At 36.6% G+C, this 11,011-nt stretch overlaps 2 protein-coding genes across 3 annotated transcripts; both read left to right on the plus strand.

The window, feature by feature from the left end:
* The first annotated feature begins 1,841 nt into the window (after nucleotides 1-1,841).
* On the plus strand, nucleotides 1,842-7,041 carry LOC111619835 (SCL-interrupting locus protein-like). The gene is made up of 14 exons (XM_023361655.1): nucleotides 1,842-1,997; nucleotides 3,154-3,210; nucleotides 3,277-3,381; nucleotides 3,448-3,563; nucleotides 3,910-4,004; nucleotides 4,084-4,143; nucleotides 4,215-4,432; nucleotides 4,503-4,586; nucleotides 4,652-4,738; nucleotides 4,807-4,954; nucleotides 6,148-6,251; nucleotides 6,324-6,414; nucleotides 6,712-6,816; nucleotides 6,988-7,041. The coding sequence occupies exons 2-14, from the start codon at nucleotides 3,170-3,172 to the stop codon at nucleotides 7,039-7,041; spliced, it is 1,308 nt and encodes a 435-aa protein (XP_023217423.1). The 5' UTR covers nucleotides 1,842-1,997; nucleotides 3,154-3,169.
* Nucleotides 7,042-7,809: 768 nt separating this feature from the next.
* Nucleotides 7,810-10,719, plus strand: LOC111619695. 2 transcript variants are annotated; one of them, XM_023361474.1, is made up of 8 exons: nucleotides 7,810-7,940; nucleotides 8,013-8,103; nucleotides 8,401-9,419; nucleotides 9,498-9,561; nucleotides 9,620-9,664; nucleotides 10,089-10,171; nucleotides 10,413-10,452; nucleotides 10,531-10,719. In XM_023361474.1, coding segments are annotated over exons 1-8 (1,428 nt in total). In that variant the 5' UTR covers nucleotides 7,810-7,938; the 3' UTR covers nucleotides 10,615-10,719. The 2 variants fall into 2 exon arrangements, with proteins under 2 accessions (XP_023217242.1, XP_023217236.1); XM_023361468.1 differs by having other exon boundaries at nucleotides 9,495-9,561; nucleotides 10,531-10,715.
* The last annotated feature ends 292 nt before the right edge of the window (nucleotides 10,720-11,011 follow it).

Below are 11,011 nucleotides of genomic sequence, written 5' to 3' on the forward strand. Positions count from 1 at the left end.
ATTAGTTGTATAATATTTCTTTATCAATCTTAAAGTATTTATAAGGGAAGGCAGGCCACAGAGGGATAGTTAAGAATTTTGATATTTACTACTCAACAATACCGTGATATGTATACAATAAAAAGACATTATAGTGCAATTGTTCTACATAAGATTGCTCTTCAATGCGATAAAAGTTTAATGTTGTTTGAAGCTATAGGATACAATAAGGGTGCGATTATGCAGACGCGAGCGAGCGAGAAGAGGCGAGACGCGGTAAATATCAAACCCTATCAGATATGTGCGAGAACAGAAATTCGCTCTCGCCAACGCTTGTGCATGGTTTTCCTTTGCGAGAACTATCGCTCGCTACTAAATTCGCGTCTGCATAGTCGCACCCTAAAGCTTTTCTATCTGTGGTCCCACCTTCCTTTCAGATTAGATAACAAACATATATTATCTTTGGTATGTGTTCTTGATGGTTCTTCAATTGTCGTTAGACATTGCGTCGATCGTTTTTCAGGTACAGTTGCGACATGACATGGATATGTTTGTTTTGTATAATTACAGCAACACAACACTTCAGCGATCTGCCTAGGGGGGTGCTTTCCGGGGTGTTTTTAAAGGTAACTGGCCTCTATTCGAGCATTACAGGCGTGGAGAAAACACGGATAAGTACACATGGACAGGCGCGAATCCACCGCGGAACGCCCAGTATTAAGCAAACAGAACCGCTTGGCCACTGGTGGACAACTTTGATGGATATGCATCTGACGTTCTCTTCATCAGCATTATTCAAGAGAACATTTTATACAAAGGTGGTGATTTCTGTTACGGGAAGATCTGGCAACACAGAGAGAGAGACGAGGGCCCTGACTAATGTATGAGTGCAGATCGCCCGGTCCAAGTAGGACTCCGAATAAAGCATTCAGAGTAAGTGTCTGTATTCCTGTCTCGCGGGGGTCTTAAAGTACGTCACGAAGGGCGTATAAACAGGGCCGTGCCGTGCTATGATACAGAGATGCGGCACCGTAATGGGCGGCATTTCGAAGACTTGCATCATTCTGAGAAAATCTACCGCACGGCCCTGCGAATAAACACTAAGTAAACCTCATAAAACAGGATCTAGTAGTGATATGTCGTTGATTTCTACATTTAGCCAACTATATTGCACTCTTTTATAATGTTTGTATGAATAATTTTAAAAAATAAATAACTCACGACGAGTTTTCCATTTTAATTTTTCAGCAAAGTTAACAAGAAAATTCAATTATTCCACCCCAGTTTCCGAATATCGTCAACAGCATGCAAATATGATATTAATCTTACTTCCATACTGCATATGACCGCGTTAACTAAAATTAATTTCCGCAAAATGTTTTTTCACTCTACAGAAATGTCACCTCCCGAAAATTTTCGGCGTTCGGTTTTCGACCGCGTGCGGATCGAAAACCGAATCGCTCGTTTCCATTTTTTAAATAATTCCAGATATTGTGTTGCCTCAAATACTATCAGTTTCTTTGCATAATAATTGCCTTTATCGTTTAAAAGACGTGATTTTGTAAGAATTCCTTAAAAACACTGTCGAGCGAGGCGACAGTAAACGCTAAACGATGATACAAAATGGACTTCCCGATAAGACGACACCTGGTGACGAACGTCTGAAGTACGACGACATTCCTAACGTCACGCTACTGTACTTCCAATTAAAAAAAAATATTAAACAAAATTAATATGATTTTACTCTGAAATATAAAATAATTACAATTTTCGAAAGTCAGGCGACTTTCTTATTTATAAAATACAACAAGCACGATCGTTTTATCTGAAAATAATAAATTTAAAAATTCCTACAAGAACTGGCAACACTGTCGAAAGGACGACGACAAACCGACAAAGATGGCGACCGCGCGTAATTCGTACGTTCGCATGTTCGAGTTGGTTATAAAAAACGTGTTTTAATTAAGTAAATTCCTAGTTATGTTGAGTTGAAATGCTTTATTTTCGTCCTCTGATGGGTGAGTATTTATTATTATTGTTTTTATCCTTATTTATTCGCGATACACGACCTAAAAGTAACTTCTACCTGTCACATTATAAGGGCTCGATGTGTTGTTTGTTATTTCGTGCTGTGGAATGAGAATGAATGCATCTGAGATAAACTTATTTAATAGAGAAACCAAGAGAAATGTTGTTCGTATTATAGAAGAGTTTGGTTGATTAAGAAAGCAAAATGGCTGTAAAAGGATTTAAATCCCTATCCGTGTATAAGGTCCATCCAGTTATTGGGTTAGATTTACCTTAGGTAGCCAAAAAGGCTTTTATCGTGTTTAACGGTTTATTTATATGAGGAGTGATTTAATCAATGGACGGGAGCAAAAGCTCTCCTTCGATGTCGTCTTGGGAATGTTCTGTCCGTTTGTCGTTCCCAAAATACGTGCTTTTGTTGGCATCGTATCCAGGCATTAAAAGCATCTTACGAATAATTTTTTGACGGTGGTCGAAATGTTGTTGCGGCTAGTATTTTGCGAACGACGGTCGCTGCCGTGGGTGCGAGGTTCTGCATTATTCCCCGGAGTTGACGCCGTGGAATTTTTTTCCTACCCGTGTCCGAAAGGAAGTGTTTTTGCATCCGACGAAGATGACACTTTTGTGCGGTCAAAAATTGGCTTACGAGACGCTTTTAGTGCCGGGGTAGATACCGACAAAGATCTGCAAGGTTCGAAGGAAAGTATTTTGAGAAAGACAAATGGTCGGAAGATTTCAAAGATGACATTTAAAGTAAGTTTGTGCTCCTGTCTGCGATTCCGATACTTGCCTCTCGTACTTCGATTGAGCAAGCAGATTGTTTTCCACTTAATGTATTTTTAAAGTAGTCATTTATACCTCTGGTGGAGAGTGAATGAGCTAATGAATGTTGGCAGAATTGATGCCTGGCCATTTAACCAGACTAGCAAATGATAGTGTATGAGTGCCCTTTATTATATTATCTTTAAACTAAATAATGACATGCAATCTCTTTGTTCATTTGCTCGCTGCAAGTGTAAATAAATTGATACTTTGACACTCGTTGCTTGCTAGATGCCGGAAGTATAAATAAGCCCTAGAGTAAGGTGTTGATTTACCGTGCAGCCTTTAAATTAAAAATTTTTACTTAATTTTTAATTGTTTTAGTGGAAAAGTGTTCGTCATGGAAACTAATGAAGACGGAATCGAAGTTAAAGAGATAGGGTACGAATACCGTAATTTCTAATTACATTTCTATGGAAAGATCATTTTTAAATCATGTTTCTGTAGTTACCGAGAATGTATAATGCCATTCCGAGTTTCAAATTCTCTGGCTCCACTCTGGGATCATCGGATTTGCGGACCAAGTAGCATCATCCGTCTCTGTCCGTACGGGTAAGTTTTCGTATGCGCGTATTTCATAATTTATAAAATGAATCGCCTTATACGTACAAACTTTAGGAATCCGATTCTGCTGATCAGAGATAAAGCGCTCGGTGCAGGATGGAACTTATTGGAAGAGAAAAAGCAAACGACGATAACATCCTCTCTGACGGGATTAGTCAATTTAGATTCAAGTAAGCCTGTTTTTACAATTTCCTAAGAAAGGACCAGTTTGCAATAATTTGGTATTAGAGGTAGACATTAGACACCGTCTCTTAATACCAATTACTTAATATCTAATTATTAATAATAGCTAAACGATAGTCCAGTTACAGCGATTGTTTGGTTTAGTGTCAATGCATATCTATACTCTTGATTCCCACCAGGATGCATTTCTATGCATATTATCTTCAAAGCATTCTGCTCATTGGCTTGTTATTTATTGATTGTCTCTCATACCTTCATTGCAATCTTTAGACAGTTCTTAAATATCAATTTAAACAATAATAATTTTATGCGATTAAATATTTACCTTATTAGAAGCGCTCGACGGGAGATTCGACATACTGCTGCAACATTTGGAAGGAAACGGAGGTGCACAACCATCCGTTTGCGATATTGTCGTGCCAATTAAAGTACGTAATTGCTTTACGTTTGTTTGTATTTTCTGCAGAATTCGATTAGATGATGATAGTTACTATTATTTTGCTTCAGTTTCTGAAAAAGTCATGCCACGATGACTTTACGGATGAAGATTTTTTAAATGATGCAGACGTAAGAATCTCTTTTTAATAAATTTAATTTGTTTATGGAAAATTGAATTTTAAAATCTTCGATTTTTTAAGGCTATTTGTCGGAGATGCCGTAGCGATTCTCCCATTGTACCGAGTGACTTTGTCAAATTGAGAATTTGCTGCGCAATTCGGGGTCCCAGCTGCCTAGTGTCGGCAAAAATGGTGGCGCCAGACATGGAATTCTTGGCTGCTCCCATTCCTCGGATTCCCATCTTACAAACGGCCCTATCCAACAAGTTGCTAAATTCGAAGAATGAAATGCAGACGGGGTACGTTGCAAACAATCGCTTAGCATTGAAATTGTGTGTTCACTAATTGATTCCTTAATTGATTTACTAGATTTGTAAGTATGGACAAGACGAGAAACTTGGTGATGCTTTTAGAGAACGATCCGAAAGTTTTCAGATTTCCGATCGTCGGAATGTAAGTAAAACTATTAAAATTTGATTCATTTAAAGCAAAAATTGAATATTGTGATGCAATTTCAGATGGGTTAGTGGCATTCCTAACATTTTTCATCCATTTGTTTGGGCTTCCTGTTTACGTTACATCAGTTGCTTGAAATATTCAGAAAGGTGACATACAAATTTATTAACAAAATAATTTTAAGCTCGTTTATTAATTCATCTTTCTTCCCTCCTAGATTGTGTTTTCCACCTGAAATGTTTATCGTTATCCTCTATTCTTCCTTATACGACAATCCAGAATTTTACGACTTTGTCACCAGATCTGGAACTTGTCGGTTATCATACGATTTGTATACCGGATCGACTGCAACATCGTTGGCAAGGGTGAGTTTGTTTGTTGAAAATTGAGATCAAAATACAGTAAAACCTGTCTGTGGCGACCACCTTCAAAAAGTGGTCTTTTAAGGTGGCCACACACATTAAGGATATCCTTTGAGGAATAACTGTACGGGCCTGGCCTTGAAATTCAGAATTTCCTATCGCCCACACACGAGGAGGAAAATCTCTGTCAGTCAGTCAATCGGCCATGCATCTGACGACAATGTACTGGCCATTCTTGGATGCTTATTGGAAACAAATTGTATTAAAACTTGCGGGGGAAAAACATGTGCATAGAAGTCTATGGCGTAAATACTAGTAGTGGTGGTCTGGGTGGCACTGATCACAAAATTAATTTTTCAGGTTATAAATAATAAAAGTTTGTAAAAATTATTTTCTATAACCTTATTAACATTCACGAGACATTGTTCTCACTACTCGGAGGCCTCGCAACTGAACGACATGACGTCCAATACAGGTGGTCCCGTAGTAACATATTTCGTGCACTTTTTAACCATTTTTACTAAAAAGCAAAACTCGAGGTGAGCAAAAATAAGCGAATTTTTTTCAACGATAGAGCTATATTGGTATTGTATTTTATTCTTATTGGATAACCCGATTTACAGGTGTCATCGTGATATTATAAGACAGATTTAATAGTTAATATTTTAGAGTAAACAATACTTGCATTTTCTCGATTATAATGCACACTTTCTTTTTTCCGACTTAATTAGTTTGTTTCGGTATTCGTTAGTTTAATCTTATTTTAAATTTAAAAATACTGTATTTTTTTATAATATTTTCTTAAGTACAATAAGAAAAATTATTAATAAAACGATTTTATTATTTTTTTCTTCATTTTTCGGACATTTTCCAACAATTTCCTTTATTGCTAGACTAATTCATTAACACCTGCACCTAATTTCAAGGGTGGGAGAAGCGCCCGGGGTGGGTTCGAACAATAGTTTAGACCAGATATATTCGCGGAAGTGGTCGCTTGTTACAGTTGTTGTTTGGGACCAAAAATCGATGCCCGCGGTAGTGTTACACGGGTGGTCGCTTAATACAGGTAACTTATACGAAGACTCTTTATGTATAAACTATTCCGTGCCAGAAATTTTTGCCCGTTTAGACAGGTGGTCGCCTAAGCAGTTTTTACTGTACCGTATTTAAATTTAAAATTAGCATAAAATCTTTAGGTTCCCGTGGTGGAAAGCAAGGTGACGAAGATCGAACTTTCCAAGATTGCCGATAGAACTAAGTTGGAATTTTTGAACGCTACGGAGGAAAGATTAAAAGAAATGTGAGGATCGACATTCTGTATTCTTACCGTATTTCTGTTTTAATTATCTGAAACAATTGTGCGTTAACACAGGAGTGCAGAGAAGAACAAGAAAGAGAGAGAACGTCGCATTGCCGATAATGTTGACGTGCCACAAATCTGTCCGCATCCCCAGCAAATAAGGGTACGTTTTTAAATGTTTCTTTTCTTAGCCGGAAATAGTATATAATAGAATGTTAAATAAGCATTTTCTAATTTCTGATGAAGTGTTAATGCTGTTACCATTTATAAAAACTTACGTCTCCTTTGTAGAATACTGGGCAATGTGTTCATTAATTAATATAGTATATATTACTTCGACCTCATAATTGGAAACTATTGTAACAGAGCACATGCAATGACTGTAGTGTTCAATCTATCATTCTTTCAATTGAAATCTGATACAATTGTAACAAAATATTGAAACAACATATTATTTCAGATCATAAATCCCAAACCGACAGTACCCGATTTGTCTTTGTCGGATAGCATCGATCGACCGCTCTTGGAAAAAAACAGTGCTAGAAAANCAATTAGATCAGCAGAGGTAAAAGGACAGGTGGTGCGGTGTACAGAGGGAGTGTAGCACGTGCTGCACTGAATGGCAACGTCGCTCTCGCATCCGAGCGATAGTGCACTTAGCAAAGCGGCAACACTGACAAACGTACACTTTTGCACCATTATTTAGAAAGTTAATTGAGTATTTGCGGATCTGCAGCGCTGGATCCAGCAGGCCGAAAAATGCGCTGGATCCAGTTGGATTGCTGGATGAGGGATCCAGCAATTGCAATCCCTAGACACGACATCCAAAACTTAGGTGGTCGTCCAATACAGGTGGTCCTGTAATAACGTATTTCGTGCACTTTTTAACCATTTTTACTAAAAAGCGCAACTCGAGGTGAGCAAAAATAAGCGAATTTTTTCAACAATAGAACTATATTGGTATTGTATTTTATTCTTATCGGATAACCCGATTTACAGGTGTCGTCGTGATATTATAAGACAGATTTAATAGTAATATTTTAAAGAGTAATACAATACTCACATTTTCTCAATTATAATGCACACTTTCTTTTTTCCGACTTAATTAGTTTGTTTCGGTATTCGTTAGTTTAATCTTATTTTAAATTTAAAAATACTGTATTTTTTTAAAAATATTTTCTTAAGTACAATAAGAAAAATGATTAATAAAACGATTTTATTATTATTTCCTCGTTTTTTAGACATTTTCCAACAAACTGAAACCAATTTCCTTTGTTGCTAGACTAATTCATTAACACCTGCACCTAATTTCAAGGGTGGGAGAAGTGCCCGGGGTGGGTTCGAACAATAGTTTAGACCAGATATATTCGCGGAAGTGATCGCTTGTTACAGTTGTTGTCTGGGACCAAAAATCGATGCCCGTGGTAGTGTTACACGGGTGGTCGCTTAATACAGGTAACTTATACGAAGACTCTTTATGTATAAACTATTCCATGCCAGAAATTTTTGCCTGTTTTGACAGGTGGTTGCCTAAGCAGTTTTCACTGTACCATATTTAAATTTAAAATTAGCATAAAATCTTTAGGTTCCCGTGGTGGAAAGCAAGGTGACGAAGATCGAACTTTCCAAGATTGCCGATAGAACTAAGTTGGAATTTCTGAACGCTACGGAGGAAAGATTAAAAGAAATGTGAGGATCAACATTCTGTATTCTTACCGTATTTCTGTTTTAATTATCTGAAACAATTGTGCGTTAACACAGGAGTGCAGAGAAGAACGAGAAAGAGAGAGAACGTCGCATTGCCGATAATGTTGACGTGCCACAAATCTGTCCGCATCCCCAGCAAATAAGGGTACGTTTTTAAATGTTTCTTTTCTTAGCCGGAAATAGTATATAATAGAATGTTAAATAAGCATTTTCTAATTTCTGATGAAGTGTTAATGCTGTTACCATTTATAAAAACTTACGTCTCCTTTGTAGAATACTGGGCAATGTGTTCATTAATTAATATAGTATATATTACTTCGACCTCATAATTGGAAACTATTGTAACAGAGCACATGCAATGACTGTAGTGTTCAATCTATCATTCTTTCAATTGAAATCTGATACAATTGTAACAAAATATTGAAACAACATATTATTTCAGATCATAAATCCCAAACCGACAGTACCCGATTTGTCTTTGTCGGATAGCATCGATCGACCGCTCTTGGAAAAAAACAGTGCTAGAAAAGATGCTGGAAAGACTCCTTTTCTCACTTCACACTGTTCACAAGACGAAAGAAATATTTCAAAATCTTTGCTTCCTTCTCATATATTAAATTCCAAAGAGTTAAGAGAAAATTCTTTGAACATTGCTCTTGGCGAAAGAGAGAATCCCATTTGTTTTCAAGATGTGCCGCTAAAAAAGTCGCTAATTCCTATTAAAAAGCAACCTTTGCTTTTCACTCATAAATCTGACGTGAGTAAAATTAAATCTAACTGTAATGATATTCAAAATAAAGTTACAAACAAGGAAACAGAGAAACAACAGAAGGAAAATACTAATCTGGAAGTAATTCAAACAAAAGCATCTGCATTACAAGAAGAAACGTGTAACAAAGATTTGATACTACAAAAGGAAAATGTGATAACTGAAGAAAAATTGAGAAGGGAATCCGTACCCAAAGACGTATACGAGCTCCTCAGGTACCAAGAAGAGCAGCTGCAACACTTACAACAACAGATACAACAAATCTTGAAAGCGCAGAATGAAAATCGTACAAAGGAATCTTTGACGCATGCCGAAAAACAGAACCCTTCTGTCTCCGTATCCACCATGACAAGTCTGAGTCTGAAAGATGGCAGAAAACAAGCTCCCGAGGAGCAAGATAAAATCTTAAAAACCGAAGGAGTCCAGACAGATGACGATCATTTTTACAGAAAATACAACAGGACTCGAACCATAAAAAGTAACTTATGCGAGAGAAGCAATCCTAAACAAAACATAAATCGTCAGATTAATAACTTTGACCCCCTCAAACAGTCCGACGGTTGTAATGTCCGGGTCGCAGAACCATCTCTGACTCTCGACGACATTCGTTTGGATACAGTGTGCGAAAACCGCGAGAGTATTGCTTCGTCCATATACGTCGATATACCAGATTATCCAGCCAGCACGTGCAGGTAACGCTTCATTTTTTTATTAGGATAGGAAACGGTGTCTAATATATAATTAACCCGATTTACAAAATCTGACAGCAGTGCCGACGATGCGGAAGAAAGTTCGGTGTTGGGAGAGAGCGCAAGCATCGTTGGAAACGTACAGGTTTGTATTTTATTGTTTTTGTTCAAATTATTCTGGACTTAATGAAATTATGTTTCAGCCAGAGACCGGAGTACCAAGTAACACATTCTATGAAAACATTCTCGTAAGCACAAAATAACTGGAAAGTAAGAATACGAGCGAGTAATTTTATAGGTATTAATTTATGTGATACACAGACAATTTGTTTAATTAATTGCTTTTTATACACACTATTCTAAAATACAGTTTAGTTTTAATGCTTAATAAATTGATCCACATGATCCACCAAAACTCCAATTGGCGCAATCCTTTTGAACCTCATGGTCAGATTCTTTGTCCAGTGAGTTAATTCCCCAAGGTTTTCACTAGTAAAACTGAAACTTTTACTAGTGAAAACCTGCTTTGTTTATGTTTAATCTTTTGTTTACACATATGATTTTACACACAAGTAGTGTTTTATGTTAGAAACTTCCTATAAAAATACTCGCCATGCTATTGCCGTCCTTATGTGGCGTTTTAATCTTCCATTTCTCGCATCGTGTACTCAGGGTAATATAGATAAAGTTCTGTCTAAACAAGTCCAAAACAAAGCAGAAGAGTCCTCAGGCAAGAATGACGATAAAGTCGAAAGGTAGGGATTCCGATCCAATACGGTCGACCCCCTCATAACACTGCTGATAATTCCGTGTTGTACGAGTCACTCAGATTTTACAAATACGTGTGCCGGGCTGTAAACGGCTCACGTATTTGTAAAATCTAAGTGACTCGTACAACATTGAATTCATATAAAACGGAATTATCAACAGTGTTATAGGGGGGGTCGACTGTAGTCATACAAATTATATGTTCAACCATGTTTATTTCTCTGGCAGGAACGAGGAAGATTGCATCGGAAGCAAAAATGTTCGTAAGGTAACACGTTTTTATTAATTTAATTTGTCATACAAATTTGTTAAATAGTAAGAATTCATCGTTGCATTTATATTTTAGTTAGATGCAATCCGGGAAGACATCTGTGACAATCTGTCTGAAAATGTCTTCTATGAGAATATCTTGGTAATTATTTTTATTTAATAAAATTGAAAACTTAATAGTTTTTCATAAATGGAGTCTGTCATGAAGAGCTTTCTGCTCTGCTGTTCATAGAAGGCTTACAAATTAATTGTATTCGTGTGTCAGGGATATACAATTAAAATTCATAATAAAAATAATAACTTGTACTGGAACTAGAAAGAATTAATCAAAATTATCGCCTTTTTACAAATTCCAGCAAATAAATTTAATATTAAAAACGTTTTCGATCGTCTTTAGTGATCATCATCAGTTAAAAGAACATTAAAAATATTAGAACAAAAATCAAATTTACGAAAAAATAATAACTGCGCATGCGTAATGATGAGCGCTTAACGGAATGAATACAAAAAGTTAGGGATATAAGACTAAAAGTAAATAAATAAATAAATAAAAATAA

Source organism: Centruroides sculpturatus, unplaced genomic scaffold, assembly GCF_000671375.1.
Source record: "Centruroides sculpturatus isolate CEXI.00-Female unplaced genomic scaffold, Cexi_2.0 scaffold44, whole genome shotgun sequence".
NCBI classification, from domain to species: Eukaryota; Metazoa; Arthropoda; class Arachnida; order Scorpiones; family Buthidae; genus Centruroides; species Centruroides sculpturatus.